The following is a 20,752-nucleotide window of genomic DNA, read 5'->3' on the forward strand; positions in this document are numbered from 1 at the left end:
AACTTTACTAGATATTAAAGATTGTCCCAAAAAGGGACGAGTCATGTGGTTAATAATGTTTTCCAGAGCCCTGAATAAACATTTAGCTTGACAGTTGGACTTCAGGTCTTGAGATACTAAATATTTCTACTCCAGAACCTACACAAGTTTATTCCTACATCTCCCAGAGTTCCTTTCCTGTTCCAGTTGGTCGGGGCGTGGCTATATTTTGCGGGATAGCTCAAAAATAGTTCTGTTAATGGTTTAGTTTCTTGTTGCTACTCCTGTATGGAGCTACATTTTCTGAGCTCAGCAAATATACCTGCAATGCACTACTTGGCCAAAGGTTTGTGGACAGCTGCTCATCAATTTCTTCCAGTGTGTCATGCAAGAGTTTTGGCTCCACTGGTTAAAATATCTGTTACTGCGAGTAGCTAAGCAAGTAATAGATGACCTGATTTCCAACCATCATAGCTTCTAAATTTAAAAAAAGGGGAAAAAGGCCTGAAACAAAAGTTTCCTACCCTACATGGGTCCCTACATGGGTACTTCTTAACACACCCTTGGCAAGGATTTTTGCTTATTCTTCCTTGCAAAAGGCTTCTAGTGCTGTGAGATACTTTGACTGTCTTGCATGTACTGCTCTTTTAGGGTCTATCCACTGATTTTGGATCGATGATATTTAGGAGGGCCATGGCAATAGATTCAGCTCAGCCTCCTGAGGTTTTTTCATTGTGGATTTTGTTCAGGATCAGTATCCTGCTGTAGAAGCAGTCCTCTGTTCTTCTTTAGCGTTTTACCAATGATGTGATTGATGTTCTTCCCTCTACCTCTAATCCCTCAAAGCACGATTGATTCACCCTCATGCTAAAAAGTGTTCTTCTCATGAAATTCTGCACCCTTTTTCCCCCAAACATGCCTTTTCTCAACCTAATCAGTCCACAGGACGTGTTTCCAAAATGTATCAGGCTTAGATGTGTAGATGTTCCTTTGAAAACAGAGGTTGACATTTGTTGTGAGGACGCGAGGCAGATTTTCTTCTGATGACTCTTCCAGGAAGGTCATATTTGTACAGTTATCGCTGCACAGTAGAACAGTGCAACACCACTCCAAAATCTGCTCGACTTTCCTGAAGGTTAGCCTTCTATGCAATTATGTCAGTGTGTCAGTCTTCCAGACTTCCGACTTGACCTTCCCAATTCCTGTTAAATGCCTTTTCCAAATTACAACTGAGGAGTCTGAGTATTTATAAAGCTTTGAAACTTGCGTCACCTGGCCTTTCCTAATGATGATTATGAACAAGCTATAGCCCTGACTAGCTAATTAAAGGCTGAGACCTAGTCACAGGTTTTCTGAGAGCTCAAATCTCTTAAGTACCCAAACATTTCAATATTTGCTTTAGCTGCTTTTTTTTTTATCTTTACTTAAAAAATTTACAAAACACAAAAATGCTGAGAAAAAATGCTGAACTTCATGCCTTTAGAGATCAGGTCATCTTCCACTTACTTAACCATTAACAGTCACAGCGATTTTGACCAGTGGTTCCCAAACCTTTGCATACCACTGGACTGAGGTCATTTCCTTTTTTGTTTTGCATTCATAAGCTGACCTCATAGACTGCGGTATGTGTCACCCTCTCGTACTGCAGCTGGGATTGCCTCTATTCTGTGACTTCCAGCACAAACTTTTGGTTAAACTGATGTGGTTTGATGGGTTAATACAGAATCAAATTTTCATCTTCTCCAAACACGTAGACACATTGTTGAACTCCTTAACCTGCCATTTAAAAAAATTATGAATGTGACTGTGAATGAGAGTTTACAGTGTAGTGTATGTTTACACTTGGTGGCACAGAAACCAAGAGAATTCCCATCAAATCCCATCAAATAAAATATACTGCAGGTAAATCTACAGTAGAGTGTAGAAGTGCAGAATTCACTATGTTGTAAAAAGCTTCCCGGTGTTGATATCCAGGTTTCTCAGTAAGTGATTTTAACATCATGCCAGTGAACCGATTTCCCGGACCGGGATTAAGCTCAGTTACAGACTATTTTGTCTTTCCAATGGAAAGACAAAATAGCCCAGGACTTCCCTTATTCCCTGACTCTAACGAATGAACTTGAAAAAGTGCAAGCAGGCAGCACTGCGTAGAACACTTACGAAGTCTTGCTAAGACTGCACAACAAAATATAATCAGATTCTTAAAAACTGTGTCCAGCTTTAATGCAGTGATAGGCTTTGCTGAAGTACGGTGCTGTGAAAAAGTAATTGCCTCCTAAACCTACAACTGGCTGTGCCACTTCTGTTCCTAACTTTCCTACCCTAACTTTCTCCATTTGTGGATAACGGCTCTCAGTGCGGTTCGCAGGAGTCCCAGAGCCTTGGCAATGGCTTTGGAGTCCGTTCCAAACTGGTAGTTTTGCTGCATTTTGAGGCCTTCTAACCTGCATCACGTTGCCAGACATTCGGGTTATTAAGTTAGTTGGATGATCTGAAACATTTAAATGTGACAAATATGCTAAAAAGTAGAAATCGAGACGTCGCTGTAAATAGGGGGGGTGGGGGGGGGGGGGGTATGGGACCAGCCTGCGCCTAATGGATTAAGTATGGGCTGAGTTTGTTCAAATGGGCCTTTCCCAATTTGTTGTTCTGTGCTTTTGGCCACAACCTACACAAACACACAAACACAAAAACACACATTCACCCCCCTCAGCTGCCCCCTCCGTACTCCCTCTGGGTCTCTCTCTCTCTCTCTCTCTCTCTGTCTCTCTCTGTCAGAGATAAGGGCTGCTTTGCTGCTTTGGCCTCTTCCTCTTACTTCTTCTCCTTCTCTCTCTCTCATGGTTCTTCTAATTCCTCAGTGGCCGCCTGCTTCTTCCTCTGTTGCACTGTTTATTGCTTACTGTTTGTTTTTTTTGCTCTGTATACAAATGAGCAGAAGATCAATTATGATGCTTAAAAGCTTTATGTCCGTGGCCCCACAGGCGGAGATGTTGTCATTAGGGACCAGCGTTTCTTTTGCCTAATGACCTTACTCCATAGCTTTCATGTTCTCGTAGGCCTTCACTTGTTTTCCGTTGCATTTCTCTCCCTCTCTCTCTCTCTCTCTCTCTCTCTCTCTCTCTCTCTCTCTCTCTTTCTGTCTCCCTCTCCCCACTCGTTATCGGTCATTCTTTCTCTTCGTTTAACTCACAGAGAATACGGATAAGGGGATTTGGAGCTTCCACGCTCGCTATTAACCTGTGCTAATTGCCGCCTTTGTTATGCGAGGACAAAACCTTTTTTCTGTCCGAATTTCACAGCTGTTATGAATCATCAGCGGAATTCAGTGGTTCAGGGTTGAATTTTACATCCCTAGTTTGCCCTGCACTTGAACGCAGTGGCACGTTCAATCCGGCATTCAGTGGCTTGCAGCAGGAACCAGTGTGACTTTGGCTTAGCCTGTGGGAAGTGGCCCCAAATCCCCCCCGCATTAGCTGCATGAGCGGCAGATCTGTAAGTGGATCCGTAAGCTGGGAAATTTAAAGGTCCTTTTGTTAAATTGCCCTTAGAGAGCTACAGTGAAGTGGATTGGTTAGGATTGGAGCAGAGACCCTGAATGAGACTAATGTGAGCCAGTCGGCACGTAGACGAGAACAAACGGACATCACGGACCTGGTATTACACAAATCACAGCTAATCTGGGATGGGGGGGGGGGGGGGGGGGGTCTTGTTCATGCGGTTGACTGGGAAGCAATCTCTGATTCACAACATGTGAGGGATTTGATCCAGCACTGAACAGACTGTGAGAAGACGTATATTAGATATTCTTTCCTGTTCATGGACATGTGTGTGTTTGAGTGCGACTCCTTGAGTTGAAGTTGATTTAACAATCTTGGCGAATGGCCGGTATTAAAACCTGAAGTCCAGTGCCAGATTCACAGAGGTGGTTAACTGCCTCTTTGCATTGTTATGTGGTTGGATCTAGCTCAGTAGTCATTATCGGCCTGTCAAAAACGGCATAACAGAGTTGCTAAAATAGAGCTGGTAAGGGACTGGGGTGTGGGGAGTGATGAAGACAGTGGGAGATTCAGGGTTCTGGGTGAGTACAACTGTATTGTTGGTTTCTGGAAGCTGCTGTCATTAAAGGTAGAGATCATAAACAGCTCTGGAAAGATTTTTAGGTTAACAAGCAGAATATCAGCTTTAATTGAAGAATATTCATATATGTTATATACCCGCATACCAGGATGCAAGAATTCTTGTCCTCTTTATAAAGTCTCCCCATTTCACCATGGATACATGCTGGACTGTTGCCTTAAATATGCCTTTTATAGTTAAAATGTGCTGAAAAGACACCTAACATTAAAGAATTTACTGAATGTAGGGCTCGAATGTAGGGCTTCAGGGCTCCGAGTGGTCCAGCATCTAAGGCTCTGCCACTATGACCCAAGGATCACAGGTTCGAATCCCAGGTTGTGCTGCCTGCCATCAGCAGCCGGAGCCTGAGAGAGCACAATTGGTCTTATTCGGTCCGTGATCTCTCTGATCTCCCATGTAAGGTCAGTGTGATGCTGTCCAGTACAGGCATCTGCTGGGTTCCCTGCACTTTTTTTCCCTAGCCTGTTGGTTGCCCGGTGACGTGGCATTACCAGCAGTTCAAAAAGAGCGCAGTGGCTGGTTGCACATGTGTCTGAGGAGGAATGTGTCAGTCCTCACCCTCACCCAGTGTGATAGGGGGAGAGTACTCAAGGGTAGGGCTTGAACTGTAGGTCTCTTAATTAAGATGTGTACACTTGGAAGGTTGCACTTTTCTGGACCACCACAGTTTAACACTTGCACACTTCACTTAAGAGCATCTACCAGTGGACAATCATGAGCAGAGACCTCAGCTAACAGAGAACTCTGGAAGCACACAGTGTGAGTGATGAATGATATTTGAGTGCTGTTCCAGGTTAGGTTTATTACAGCATGTTCTGCTAAAGCATCCTAGCAACAGCTCTGGTTCTGTTAATAAATACTTAAAAACTCAGTGGATAGCACTTGACCTTGCAGCAGGAGAATACCTCGAAACATAGCTACTCCTAAGACCTGAAATGTTCTGGTAATGTCTCTAAGGCCCAGGTTTCAGACAGTCCACTATTGCAAGCTTTCTCAACGAAACAGCAAACACTGAACTGAATCACGTACAGTATAGCGCAGTGAACCCTGTCACCTTATTGAATGAAACATTGAAGAATATAATATCATAGATTTAGCCCACCATGCACCTGTGGGACTTTCCCTACTTGTTCTACTCTGCCAATAACATACCTTAGGCAAATCAGGTGACGCTAGTGTCAGTTCCAGATAAGGCTCCTATGAGCTGCCCTCAAAAAGCCTGTTCTTCAGTGTGTGTGTGTGTGTCTGTGTGTGTGGAATGGTTCAGGCGGTGGAGACAGGGCTCAGGAGCGTGTCTGATTTCTTCCTTCATTCCTCAGCTTCTCCAGGCCTGCGTGCAGAGCCGGGCCATCCGTTCCTTCAGCCCCCAGGTCTGTTTATCCATTAGACTTTATGGGGAAGAGCGAGTGCTCAAGTCAGTCTCTCTGTCCTCTCCGTCCTCGCTCTCTGCCTCACCCCCTCCCTCTCTTGCCCTTTATCATGTCACACTCTCGGTCACGGTTTCACAGTGAAGGCGTGGAGCTGAGCATGGTGTCGACGCATGAGTAAGTGCCAGCCAGCCAGCCAGTTCGCTCTCTTCGACTCTCACTGCCTCCTGGCCTGCTGGAGCTGCATTGCTCCAGTCTCGCCCGACCCTGTTTGGCAATATTCTCTCGGCCTGCTCCAGAGATACCAGCACCTTCATCCCAGGCCCAGCCCCATGCCCTCACACCTCTAGCAGAGCATTTTTTTTCTTTATAGTCAACTCTGGTGCTGGCAGGGATGAATAAATCTCCCCAAACAGGAATTGGGTGTGACACGCTATCGTGTCAAGGTTGTTACTTTTGGGTGGGGGTTTTAGTGTGCAAGCGGCAATACGGTGGCGGTGCTGGTGGTGCACAATACTGTAGTTTCAGTTCACACACACACACACCCCACAGAGGTCCCTTTGACTGCTATAACCATGCCCTGCACATGTCCTGGTTATACCTTAAGTGAAGTTATGCAGTCCACAGTGACCTTTCTGAGCTGTGTTTGCCTATTTGATGTTCATTAGAGACCTGTTTTTAAACCTCCTTTTGTGACAGTGTCTTGGGTTCTCCGTGTGTGCTTTGACTCCTCTTGTCTACAGTAATTAACACAAGGGCAGGATCGAGCTCCACTAATTAACGGCCAGGAATAACTCCTCAGGGCCCAAGGCACCCTTAGGACTGGAGCTTAGTCACTGTACTTGTGCTTTACTGTGTCCCTGCAAACTTCTGACAGGCAGTCCTTGGCCCTCTCTGCCTGCTAAAAAAAAAAGCAGACTCTACCAATGTCAAACCTGAGGCACTTAATCTTTAATAAACAAAATCTCTGCCCAGATATATTGCGAATGTGTCCTGGATGTTTATTTTTTTTCTTTTCTTTTAAGATAATACTCACAGAAAATGCAGCCATTACTTTTTTATTGCCCGGGCATGTGCTCTTCACCCTGGGTTGCTAGGCAGCAGGGCTATAGAACAATTGCCAATCATTTGGCAGCTGTGTTCTGCCAACTCCTTTAAATGTCATCCTCACACTCTTGTATTTAATTGCGTATCCGTTCTCAGGTTCAATCAAGTCTTCGTGTCTGGCAACACCTACTATTTCATATTTACTTTATTTATTACACACTTTTTCTTTTCTTTTCAACAGGCAATAAGAACAGTTCAAAGCTTTTACAGGTTCACCATCCTCCAGAAAGATTTCTACCACTTTTGTAGAATCCATAGAACCACCAGAGCACATTGCTTTCTCGCTGAAGAACGCTCTGCCCAAATGCAATGCAATGGAATGCCTGCAGCTTGTTTATCTTCTCCTCTGTCTTGATTTTCCTTGTTGCATTAAAGCCTTACTGTGCTCTTGGCTCAACGTAATTATGCTCGGCTGATTCCCTCGGAGCAGGCTTGCTGTGGATAAGAGTCCCCTGGAGGAACCAGGATGTGCCCTGCAGCCCTTCAAAGCCAAGAAGGCAAGGAGAGACAACAAAGCATCTGGGCTTAGCGATGCACTGAGAGACCGTTTGATGAATGATATTTGAAAGACTCGGGGAAACTATCATTTTGATAGACGTACGAGCTAAATGACTGTTTCATCTGGTGGACACGTTCAAACAAAATGTGTTTTGACGCAGTCCCAGGTGAGCTTTATTATCAAGGTAAAAAGATCTGGAAAGTCTCAAATGGAGACAGGCTTAAGTTGAAGCTGCCAGAATCAGAGGAATAGTTTTTGTCTTGATTAAAGCTGCTGTGTTTTTAGGAACAGGCTGGAAAGACTGTGGTGTACACGAAGCTGGATGGGGTTAAGACCCCCAGAGTGGAATTAGGGCAGCTGGCACACTACATCATGGTACTGGATAGCAGTAAAAGTTCACTAAAGCGAACAGTATTTACCGTTACCATGCTCTCTGTTAATAAACACAGAACTGCTCCTGATATGGCCATGCTAACTCCTAACTGCTCCATTCTGGAGGGTGATATACCCCTACTGTGTAAATGATAACTCCTGGGTGCTAAAGTAGTAATTGTCTAGTATTTTGGATACTTAAACACACCCAACACACCATATGCCCAGCTAGCAGACGCCACTGCCGGTCAGTGCCGCACTACAGTGATGTGGGGGATAGCACTATCTACCCACCCTAGAGAACAAGGCCAATTGTGCTCTCTCGAGGCCCCGGCTGCCGATGGCTAGCTTCCACAAGCAGATCATAGCAGCCCAATATTGTATATTTTACTCCAGTGTTGGAAACACTGAGTGCATTATTAATATCAAGGCAGGTCTAAATTCCTGTATTCCCATCGCAATGTGTGGGTACAGATCCAAGATGGTGCTGGCGAAGTAGGCTGCTGTCACGACCGCTCCAGTCACACACAGTTTTTCTTCCTTTAGACCCTCTTTTTTTCCCACCATCTCCATCATGGCTCGAATTAGTTCTGATAATTATGTTAAAATGCTGTTTGCTGACTACAGCTCAGCATTTGACTCTATGATCCCCTCCAAACTCATCTCAAAGTTGGACGATCATGGACATCTTTCATCCCTGCATCTCTAACTTCCTTACGGACAGATCACAAGCAGTGCCCTCACCCTCAGTACTGGAACCCCCCAGGGTTGTGTCCTGAGCCCCCTGCTGTACTCACTGTACACTGTGGCCACTTCGGGCTGTACCACCATTGTCAGGTTTGCTGACTACACTGTTGTGGCGAGTCTAATCAGGGCCTACCTGAAGGAGATTACACACCTGGAGAACCAGTTCCATGATAAGAATCTCCTCCTTCACATCAGCAAGACTAATGAGGTGATAGTGGACTGCAGCAAAATGCCATGGTCTAAAGGAGTATCCAGGGTGCTATGAAACTTCTACACCTCCACCTATCAAAGCACCCTGATGGGGGAACATCACATCCTGGTTCTTGAACAGCCTCCAGCAGGGCAGGCTCTTCATGGGGGTGGTGCGTTCAGCTATGCTGACCTACAGTCCATCTACAGCAAGCGGTGCTGGACCAAGGTTAAAAAGATCGTGAGGGACCTCAGGCATCCAAACGAAGGGCTGTTCTCTCTGTTGCAGTTAGGGAAGCGCTTTCGCTGCCTGGAAGCAAACACAGCGAGGATGAGTAGGCGTTTCTTACCTCAAGCAATTCACACTTTGAACCAGGACAGTGACTAGGATTACCCCCACACACATACGTCACGTCTTTTTACAGACTTTTTACTCCATGTAAACTACATATATCACTAGGGATGCACCGTTATGCTATTGCATACTGGAATATCGGACATTGGTCCTAATACTAACAAAATTAACTGGATCGGGCATTGGATAATTAGGCCAATCCGGAGGACTGATCCATTCACTGAACCTGATTCCCTCACTGCCAATATTCTAGGTTTCTCAGGATCAGACTCACATACAGACATGATACACAGATCATAGCAAACAGCAAGACTTAGCCTATTGACCATCGCCCTTGATTTGTCATCAGCATCAAAATCCATTCACATCACCTTCAGCAGCCTGCTCTGTTTACTCAAGAGCAGCACAGGGAGGAGGGGCGAGCAGGGGGTTCACATGCAACCAAACACTATTTTGATTCCCAAAAGTGTCCAAAATCAACAGGTTTCATGTTTTTACACTAAATATTAGTATATTTCAAATGATTTAAAAGCCACAGCTTTGCTGTTTCTGCCATTATTCAGAGATAGGGAGAGACTAGAGCTGAGAAACTGATTGGTTGGAGCCTGTAATAAAGGACAGCCGAGAGCAAGGGGGGAGGGGTAAAGACGTCACTGCCAAAGATGGTTTTGCATATAAATGGAAAAATAAATGTGATCTATTTGTATCTGTGTCAATTTGTTATATGTTGTTTTACAAAGTTAGTAAAGACATGTTTATATATAATAAATATATATATATATTTATTATATATTTTTTTTAGGTTATTTATTTTACTTTGTATGTCCTTTATCCCATTTTTTTTGCTGTTAGTGGTGTTTGTTATTTATTACTTATTGTACTGGACTGAGTGATGAACTCTTAAAAAAAGGGTATCTGGTTAGCAGTGTTAAAAGTCTTTACATTGCTTCCTGCATGAGCAGCGTTAGTCTCACACATTCTACACATTTTTGAGTTTCAATCAGATATGGTAAAAAAACGCCAGACTGATGGAGCGGAGCCAGCACACACAGGACAGAGTTCAAAGCTGGCTTCAGTAAGGGTCTGCAGCCATGCGCAAGCTCCATAGTTCCGTCTAGTGGTTGGAAAAGGAACTGCTGTCTTGCACATAGATGCTGTCGTTCTAACTCGAGAATATGATCCGATCAGCTCTCAGGATCGGCAAATTAAAGAAATGTTGGCAGATCGCTGATCACGTATTGTCTCATAGGGATACATAGCTTTTAGATTTGTTCAAATATTAGCTAAGTGCGAAGTAGCTATTTTTTTAACTAGCTGAATTTTAATAGTGACTGTAGAACACAATGGCAGGAATAAGAACAACAGTGTCCAAATACGACCATGAAACTTTCTTTCCTATCTGCTTTCCCTGTTTTAGCCTGATCTGTTACTAATGGCATTAAATGGGATTACATTTATAATGGGATTTAATTTCCATTGAGCAATTCACACCCTGCCGTAGAGGTGCACAATGGTGGTACTTCATGTGATTGGGCACAAAATTAAGCACAACATATACAGAGACATATACATCTCTTGCTATTTTTCAGTGTGTATACAGCTGACCTCAGAGATGAGTGAAGGCCATGTGAGCCCAAATACACACATCACTGGGGGTGTAGTAGCAAACAACAGGCTTAGGGCTAACCTAGGTTTCTTGTCATTGACACTACTGTACTGACACCTACTGTGGTATGGTCCCTCCGGGATGGTTGGTACCACCTGAATTGCGTTGATTGATGTGTTTCCGCACACACACCCTACAACTGTCCAACAACTGTCCAACAACACCAACACACCGTCCTTTCCTTATCCAAGCAATTCACGCTACGCTCAATGAGGAGAAACAGAAGGAGAAGGTGGCAGGGGAGAACCAACGAAACGTAAAAATACTTAAACATTCACTACAATTCCCACAATACCATGCAAAATCCAATTTAATTGCTAACGAATTACAGCTTAAGGGTTAACAGGTAGAACTCATGCTTCTGAAATTTGGTTCTGCGTTGAGTTTAGCAGTCTTTGTCCACTGCATGGTCATTTCGTCCATAGCTTACCATGGGCCGTGCATTCTCCTTGTGAACCATGACTACACATCTCTACACTGGTGATGTCACCTCCATTTGATCAGGCTTTTTTTTCATCTGTGGTCATGCTGACAAGCCCAGTCTGAAACCTTTACTTATGCTCATGTGTCTTTCTGGCAAACCAGGCACTTCGAGGGTGCAAGAAGCTCTCTAGGAGTGTAAAAAAGCCCTTTTTGTAGAAAGCAAATAATGCTTGGAAATCCACTCTTGGCACCGAGCTTGGTAAGCAGTTGCTGGAGCGAGCAGCACATCAGAGCCTTCTCTCTCTTCTTAGTGAGGGCTGCTTGGATGAGTGCCCGGGGCTGTGGGCGATTGTTTTCAAAGTGGAAGCTCCGTGTAGGCTGGTGGAAGCTGTGTAGGTTATGTAGGCTGCATACAGAGTATGCGATAAGAGGCTGATTGTAAAAAATGGTCAACAGTTACTCCCCCCAGTCCAACATTCTTACCTGCGCAAGGCCAGTCATGTAATGTGCAATTCTTTTGGGCTGCTCAGTCGACTGAATCTGTGTATTCATGACGTAAAATCTATTCAAGGATCTCAGATTACAGGAAAAGCTCAAATCGCAGTGATTGTACCTTTTATAATCACAGATGTAAGTAGTTAGCATTTGCTGTAAGTATGCTTTACGAAACTCCATATCACGTGAGACTGCAAGGGCAAGTTCATGCATGTTCTTATACGCTCTTGAGGCACTGGTGCCAGAACTTCGATGCCAAGACTGATTTTGTCAAAGAAATGTGCCATTTCAAAACGCAGACCCCAAAGCCATGCTAAAGCTTCGCAGCTCCAAATTCATTAAAAAGCAATTTAAGACACAGTGAGAAATCAAAGTCCAGAAATCTCCACTGTTGACTTTCCAAATTGGACCCCTGGAACTAAAGATCCAAGTTATTTGCTCTGCAGTTGATTATTTTCACAATGTACTACAACATTTTATTGTTTTAGTTCACATTCCTGAACTGTGGCCACTAATTTGTACACTTGGGTGGTCCGGCAACGAACTCTACTAACCTAATGCCTTTGCCGTAGATTAACCACCAGATACTCCCCAGCCTCTTTCATTCGGTGTCTCTTGCATTCTCTTTGCCTCGGTTTAAGATCATTGGATGAACAGGTGCATGGTAATCTTCAGCTCCCTGCTCCCTTGTTTTCTGCCACAGCATCATGACATATCAAGCTGTTTATAGATAAGCTCGGTGTCAGGAGATCAGCCCTGCCTCCCATTCCCCTTCTAGCAGGACGTCGACGTTTTCAATTAGTTGGACGCTAGGATTGCTGGACGGCTAAACTAATTGTGGGCTAATCCGCGTCCACTCCCTTCTAACCCCATAGAGACTCTGGCACTCCATCCGTCTCGGATTAGCCATTGCCAGAGTGGTGGGATGGGGGTCGGGCAGCGCTAATCTGGTGCTTTTGCAGAGGCAGGATCATTAGCTGGATTGGATCTTTGTTCTGCCCTGCATGCAGGGCTGGATTACGTGCGGCTCCAGGTGTTAGAGAGGCTGGGAATGGGCGCGGCGTGTAGTTTGTAGTTTGGGTTAATAGTAAATACAGATAGATGAAAATGTAGAGAGATGTGGATTGAATTAGACACAGCTATACAGTCTGATTAAAACTATAAGCATTGCCAGAGAGTGCTGTTCCATGGTCTAATGTGATGCCTTGGTTTTTTAAATAGCATTAGACCATTTAGCCAAAAGCTAAGTTATTAAGAGCAGGGCATATTCACTGTCTAAATGTATTATACAGATATATCTGCTGTTATTCTGTTTCCAATTGCTCAGCTTCTGTTCCTTCTCCCAGTCATCTTGAAGGAACTTGCTTACTCACAATTTTCTATAGAATTAAGTCACTTCCCTGAATAGGTTCCCCATGACCGTCCATGGATTGTCTTTTTTAATTACTGTGCCAAGAATACTAGGCTCTATAAAAACTGGCCTTTTCCAGTGTCAACTTGTGTTAGCTGAAATATCCTCCTACTTGCCCACATCCAGTAGACATTTCGCCTTTTCATTTAGATTATCTTCTGTCCGTGTAGTCCATCATGACACGCAAGGCAACATTTGCCTTTTTGCATTCTCGCCGAGTATTGGGCTCGCAAATCCGCTGTAATATCTGCCATGCAACAGCCTCCCTTGTGTCGACTCATAGCAGATGTTAGCACTAACGAGTGTGATGTGTGAATATGAGAATTAATATTGCCTCAAGGAACGCTGGTAGGACCCACTGAGGACTCCGAACCAGAAAAGGGCTGATGTCATTGCGCCCTTTCGCTGCCAAGCAACTGACTGAGTTGGAATACTTCAGAATGGGCTGCTCCTAAAGGGCCGGATTGAGCACTTATTAAAAAAAAACAAAAACAGCCAAGGCCGGCTCCTCACAAGCTTGTAGCCAGGCTCTTGTGGAACATCTTGACTCTCTTGCTTCACTGAGTCTTTGGATCTGTGTATTTCCCTTGCTGTTTGACTACCCCCTTTTCTTCCTTTTCCTTCTCCCTCTCCCCTCCTGACTGACCGTTTTCTCGACTTTCCTTTTCCGCTCCTGGTTCCCTCTTCCATTACTCTTCCTCTCCTTCTCCTGATTAGCTGGAGATGGGAACAGGACTATATTTAGCTGCACTTCATCTCCCAGTACTGCTCCACTGTGCGCGTTGCTTTGTTACCCCTCTCGTATTTATGAAATGGGGGTTGGGTTAGGTTGTTGCTCTAATTCATATTATAAGGACAGTAGACTCTTCTGCCCACCTACATGTTGCACTCTTTGATCACTAATAACCAAACTTGCATATTTTTGTTTTGCTGTTTTTGTTTTAGACCTCACAATTAGGTATTGCCACTTCCTATAGCTAGACTTCCTTCCCCCTTTCTCCCTCTTATCATTTTCTCATGGTGCTCAGTGTTGACTTGTTGGCAGGAGCTGAATAACAGCAGTGAATCCAGACCAAAAATAGGGGGAAGTAAAAATCTATCTTAAAAAAAAACAAAACAAAATGGAGTGAGCTTAAGGGGATTAAGCCTTGTAGATGCCCTTTTAGACCAGTGCGGTGCATTAAAAGCTTTGCTGACCCGTCGTCATGGTTTCACGAGGTGGCAGTCGACCTGCTTTCCTGTTGTCCCCTCTGTGGTGCCCTTGGGAGCAACGGTGCTAAATGCTTCGGCTCCCCCGAGCCCTGCCTGGCCATGGTTACTAGACCCAACACACCACAGGTGGGCTGCCCTACCTGGCTGGCTTCATTTCAGGCATGCTTCCTAACCGCCTGCTGACCTAATTTCACTGCTGCAAGTTCTGGCTCATCAACTAAGTCCCTGACGGTTTTTTGAGGAATGGCATCTGCCTTTGGAGTAAAGAGCAAGGCAAACTGAGATGGGAGACTACGAAATCTCTCAAGTTTCTTTAAGATATGCAGCTTCTATCTCTTCACCTGGCTGGTATTCTGTTGCTACCCTGGCCTTCAGAAGGGGCCTGAAGGTTTCTCTACTCTGCCAGAGCATAGTAAGACCCAAGTTCAACTAGCTCTGGTTGCTCAGGAAGCTCAGGTTCTATTCTTGCGTGTGTATTATTGATCAGACAAGGGTTTGGGCTTGTCAGGTTACGCCACCTCTGTATTTAATCATTTACACAAGCTTACTCTCACACAAGCGCACGGCAGCATAGTTTTTATCTACACACATGTACACACAAACTCTAGTGCTTCCCCGCATGCGCAAATGCCTACTTTAGTACGTGCCTCTTGTAATTCCTTTGTTACTATGTGTCTAATTATGTCACTCATTCTTGGAGTTGTTGTGATAAGAGGCATAGAGAATAGTGCGACAGCGCGACAGTGATATAATGTGTTTTGTTAAAGATTCAGATGTATAAATAGGCTGACGTTTTAAAACTAGTCACTGCCCTGACAGGAATAAACCTTCAGCACTGCTTCCAAGACTGGCTAAGGTCACTGTCTTGGATATGTCATCGTTTACTTACCATAGTTCTCTATTTAGAAATGAGGTATCTACCTCATATGCCAAATAAAGTAATCATCAAACTCTTATTGCTGTTTCGCTGCAGTGTGCCTTTCGGGAGACCCAGGACACCTAAATTATGTACATCTGTGGCAGCTGAAGCAAGCCTTACACCTACATTTCAAACATTTTCTCATTCAGAAATAGAACAGTTACTCAATGAAGTCAGCACAGGGCCCAAGAGGCGAAGTTTTAGGCAGTTTATTTAAAAAGAAAAAAACTGCCTAAAGTGGTGGTAATAATATGGCTGGTCGCTGTTTAGTACAGTACAGTAAAATAGTACAATAAAATATAGAAAAGTTTTTATATTTCCACACAAACAAATTAGACAGCATGACATTCAGGATGTGGAAGGATCAGTGAGTTTATTTCACATAAGGCAAAAGGGGTCAGCTTTTTCATATCTTTTTCATATCATATATTTTTTATATTTTTATTTATATGAATTTATATGAATTCTTGTCACATTATCTATATACATTCCAACTGCTTTATAAGATTGTCAGAAATGTATATAGAATTTATAAATATTTATTGTTGCATTTCAAATATTAGCTCACTTGGTATGATCTATACCATGGCATTCAAAACCCTTTTCTGGCACTTTTGAAACCCCAGGCACTCTTCGTGCCTTAATCTCTGTTGACTAAAGCTTGTCTCATGAATTGTAACTCAACATGAGTTTATCTGTCTTGCAGGACCCGTCGGTGGCCAAGGTCAGTGGTGGGAGGAAGAAAACAGTCTCCTTCAGCAGCATGCCATCAGAAAAGAAGGTGAGCAGCGCTGCTGACTGCTTGGCCTTCATGCAAGGTGGCTGTGAACTGAAAAAGGTGCGTCCCAACTCACGTGTCTACTGCCGCTTCTACACCTTGGACCCAGATCAGGCCTGCTTACGCTGGGAGCCCTCAAAGAAGGATGGGGATCGTGCTAGACTGGACATTTCTGCCATCCGGGAGGTTCGCACGGGCAAAAGCACCGAAACCTTCCTCCATAATGGCCCGTCAGACCACCTGGCCGAGGAAGCGGCCTTCTCTATCATCCACGGGGATGAGTACCAGTCGCTGGACCTGGTGGCATTGTCAGCTGATGTAGCCAACATCTGGGTGACAGGCCTGCGGTATTTGGTGTCCCACCCAGGTGCCCTGGCTGGGGGAGGTGGAGGAGAGGGAGGGGTTGGAGAGGGAAGCATCGGGAGCCGGATGAGGAGAGACTGGCTGGCAGCCGAGTTTGCTCAGGGAGATGAAGATGGACATGGCATTGTGTCTGAGGATACAGCGGTGGCCACCATCTGTAAACTCTGTCCTGGCATCAAGGAAGCAAAGGTGAGAGAGCTGCTTCAGTGTCTGTGGTGTCTACAGTCTGTTATCTTTATCACTATGGATTTTGATCACTATAATGATGAGCAAGGTAGAGATTTGTTTTTATTCTCACTGTGAATGTGGGTTTAAATGGGAACCCGTCATTACAGCTCAGAAGACCACATGGGGGAAACCACAGGGACATCTGAATAATAAATGTGTTGGTGTTAGTTATTAAATAACAGAGAGTAGAAATATTTGAGGTGTGTGAGATGAAATAAGAAAGTAGCAGGTGGTCCATATACCTCAATAGAACCAATCACATGGGTGCAGCGTTTGGGCTGGACGGTTATTCCAGGGCCCGTCTCTCTGCATCACTATTCACCCAGGCTTATTAACCAACCCTGCTGAGCTTCACAGTGGCTGGGGAGGGGGTGAATCTAGCAGCTGCAGGGATGCTGAGTGTGTGTGTATGTGTGTGTCTGTTTGTGTGTATGTGTATGTGTGGACAGCTGAGGACAGGAAGAGGACAGGCAAGAGCCACAGGGCCATGATTCCAAGTCTTTGCGACAGGGGGTGTGAGGCATCTGCTTCATGTGGCAGGAGAAGAGAGACAAACAAAGACAAAGAGGGCAAATTGAAAGGGCAGGAAAGCACAGCCTGCTGGTTGTATTCGATTGTCCTCACTCTGGGCTGTACTCTGATCTGGGCTATACATGGCAAAGTCATATTTCAGTGGAAAGTTGGCTTTACAGTTTGGGAAGGATTTTTGCAGTGGCTTGATCTAGAGATGGATAAGACAGACAAAGGGAAATTTGAGGGAAGACTAGTTTTGATACATTATAAAAGCTTCTGATTTCCCATTTTTCTTTCAGGTACGCCAACGGTTCAAGGAGATCCAGCGCAGCAAAGAGAAGCTGACATCTCACGTGACGCTAGAAGAGTTTCAAGAAGCTTATTGTGAGCTGTGCACCCGGCCCGATGTCTACTTCCTCTTAGTGCAGCTATCGAAAGACCGGGAATGCCTGGACACACAGGATCTGCGGCTCTTCCTGGAGACAGAGCAGGGTCTGCCACTGGCCACCACTGAGGGCTGTCTGGAGCTTCTGCGACGCTTCGAACCCTTTGCAGCAGGCCGCGAGAAAGGCCTCCTGGGCCTTGACGGCTTTACCCATTACCTACAGTCGGCTGAGTGCCAGCTGTTTGACTCTGAGCATCAGTATGTCTGTCAGGACATGAACTTGCCCCTGTGCCACTACTACATCAATGCCTCCTACCGCTCCTACCTGCTAGACGATCAGGTGCATGGCAGGGCTGATCTGGGAGGGCTCATACGAGCTCTGCAGGCTGGGTGTCGCTGTTTGGAGCTTGGTGTGACAGATGGCCCTGATGGGGAACCCCTCCTCGGGGTTGACCATGGACCAGATGGTAAACACCACCATCATCACCACCACCATCATCACCATCACCATCACAGCTCAGTCACTCTGCGGAGTGCCCTGGAAGTGGTGAACAAGTATGCCTTCCTCACCTCCCAGTACCCCCTCTTGCTGTACTTGTGTCAGCGGTGCTCCCCTGGCCAGCAGCGCATTGTGGCACAGCATCTCAAGAAGGTGTTTGGGGCAAAACTGTACAAACCTGAAGCCCTGCCAGTCAGTCTGGGTGGTCGTGCCACCACCCTTCCGTCCCCTGAGCAGCTGAAAGGAAGAGTGTTGCTAGTGGGCAAGAAGCTGCCTCCAGAGGAAGAGGGCTCTGAAGGAGAAGTTTCAGAGGAAGATGAGGAAATCGGCGGCGGAGGCCCACTGGCTGGTCGACGGATGACCATTCCTGGGGAAGAGGAGCTCGGGGTTGTCCTGGTCGTCCCCCCACCTCCTCAGCCAAGAAGACTTCGCCTGCGCCGGGAATTGTCGGATTTGGTGGCAGTGGCTCGCACAGGCAGCCGCAACTTCTACGCTCATCGGACCAATGCCCAGCAGTCCCAGCAGCCCTCTCCACCCTCCACCCCTTCCACCCCTAATACCCCAGTTCCTCCAGAGCCCCCTTACTGGACTCTTTGCTCTCTGGGTGAGGGCGAGGCTGGCCGACTGGCCAGCGAGAGCCCCGAGGACCTTGTGAGCTTCACCAAGCGATTTTTGACCCGGGTTCGGCCCAGCTCCGTCCGTTTGGATTCCAGCAACCCCAACCCGCAGGGCTACTGGAAAGGAGGTGTACAACTAGTGGCACTCAACCAGCAGACGCCTGGTGCCATGCTGGATCTTAGCCGAGGCCGCTTTGCTCAGAATGGCGGTTGTGGATATGTGCTCAGGCCGGCGGTCATGAGAGACGAGGTCTCCTACTTCAGTGCCCAGTCTCAGGGCTGTATGCCAGGGGTGCCTCCGCAGACTCTTAGGGTGAAGGTTATTAGCGCCCACAGCCTGCCCAAACCCCAGGGATCTGGGGCCAAGGGTGAGGTCATCGACCCATACGTGGTGCTGGAACTGCACGGCGTGCCTGCAGACTGTGCCGAGCAGAGAACCCGCACTGCTGCCCAGAACCAGGACAACCCTCTTTTCGACGAGACCTTTGAATTTCAGGTAAGAGAGTGAGATGATTTGGCTCTTGGCATGCTAAATATAACGTATTCCACATTGCTCGTTTGAACGCCAAGCCTGACAAGAGGGATTTTGCAGTGAAGCTGTTTTTCAAGTGGGATTAGGAATCAGACAGGCTTGTAATTATTAAGAGACAAAAAGCACACCAGCAGAAAGAAATTAGATTACCACAGGTTCATTTCCATATTGATTGCTTATAGGCTTTTCTTTCAAAACACTTTTTTAATTACAGGCTGGTCTCTGAAATATTGTGTCCCAGCGTTTGGAAAGCTTTAAATAATTTTGTGGAACTATGCTCATAATGTCACTTGAAAGGCATAGGTAGTGATGTATGTTGGCAGGACGTCTCCCCTGAGGTGAGCTAATAGTGTAGTGTAAGTCACTTACCATACGTTCTCATGTTTCTCAATCTGTGAAGCTCAGTCTTATGAGAGAGCCGGACAACTGAGCCACACGCTACAGTATACATTATTAACACAGCACTGACGACTCTCAGCGACACTCAGCGGTAACTGTTTTACCAATTGATTGTCCACACGATTTCATTAGAATGAGACACCACACGCCTGAGAACAAATTCTACAATCCCAGCTTTTGAGTCAAAAAAACATTGTTGTAAAGCTGAGGTGGTGTCATGTTAAAGTGTGACAATAACACAAATGTTATTGCTCAGCCTGGCCTTGGCATAAACAATTAAAGAAGAGATCTGAGTGAGCACCACATAGTGGCTGAAGGCCAAAGCAGCTCTGCGTTCTGACACAAGACAGACACCGACTGTAGCTTGAAAGCTGTGGCCAACTATCCGTCTCCTAAGCCCTCTGCCAAATGCTCTTCTGAAACTGAATATGGACCATCACTGTACTTAAAATGATATAAATGAAGAAATGATAAGGCAGATTTAAATAGGATGATTATATAGTCTTTTCTGGTGCATGTGTTGGCTTAGTTTCAAGACCTTTGTCTCTTGGAATGTTCAGGAATAAAGATTAGCAAATGTAAATGAAAGGTAGTTCAGTGGAGGACATTTCTTACAAATGATTTCCTTGGTCTGTATATCCTACTGTTGTCTAGATTTAACCCTGTAGCCATAACCTACAAGCTTATTATTTACTAATAAATCTAGGAATATGATTTAGTAACTCTAAATGATTTCTTTAAATGCAAATGTGCACACACAGCTTGTCTAGCGTCTATTGAAAAGTACTGCCAATAGAACAGGACTCTTTGGAGATAATAAACATGAACCTTATGGCACCATGGCTAATGCTAGGTGTGGGCTAGAGCGGTGTAAAGCCCCTCAGCACTGAACTGTGGAGCAGTGGGACTGTGTTCTCTTGAATGATGGTGTGCCATTCAATATTTCTGGGATGAGTTGGACATGTGGGGATGAGGTGGGGTGGTGATAATTAGACAATCACTCCTACAAAAGCAGGATTAACTTTTTAATATCCTCGATTTAAGAAGGAACAATGAATTTGCTTGTGTCCTAATACTTTATCCATATAGTGTATCGTCAAAGTCATGCAACAACTTTTTTCTCCAAAACAACTTTACAGAAGTTACAGGAGAAAAATAAAAAACTTCTCAACTTCTAATGGAAATCAGTATAAAAAGATTTTATTCTATTATTTTATTCTATTCTTTTTCTTTATTCTTTTAAGTCCATCACGCAATTGTGACACAATGTAAAAAAACAACTGCAAGATTCAAATTAGGTCAAAAATAGAGATACAGGGTATTTTTATGGTGATATGCAAGTGTATGTGGTCACAGTCTAACACATTTCGTTTTATTGTAAATATTTTTGTCATAATAATAATTTACGCAAATAATTTTCTTTCCCAAAAAAACAAAACAATCTCTGCTCCAAATGAAACTTTGTTTAAAGTACCTAACAATTTGTTAGCATGAATAGCATTAATAATTAGTTTCATTTTGCGGCTAAGCGCATAAGCTGGTAACAGTGGTTACAAT

The 20,752-nt window shown here is 44.9% G+C and overlaps 1 protein-coding gene across 2 annotated transcripts in view; it reads left to right on the forward strand.

Annotated features, from left to right (window-relative positions):
- plcl1 (phospholipase C like 1) overlaps positions 1-20,752 on the forward strand; it is a 102,647-nt gene that overhangs the window by 60,506 nt on the left and 21,389 nt on the right. For both annotated transcript variants that reach the window (XM_072686341.1, XM_072686342.1), the window contains exons 2-3: positions 15,588-16,211; positions 17,063-18,760. In XM_072686341.1, coding sequence (XP_072542442.1) covers positions 15,588-16,211; positions 17,063-18,760 — 2,322 coding nt within the window. The remainder of the gene's footprint in view (positions 1-15,587; positions 16,212-17,062; positions 18,761-20,752) is intronic.

This window comes from Salminus brasiliensis, chromosome 8 (assembly GCF_030463535.1).
Source record: "Salminus brasiliensis chromosome 8, fSalBra1.hap2, whole genome shotgun sequence".
Taxonomy (NCBI): Eukaryota; Metazoa; Chordata; class Actinopteri; order Characiformes; family Bryconidae; genus Salminus; species Salminus brasiliensis.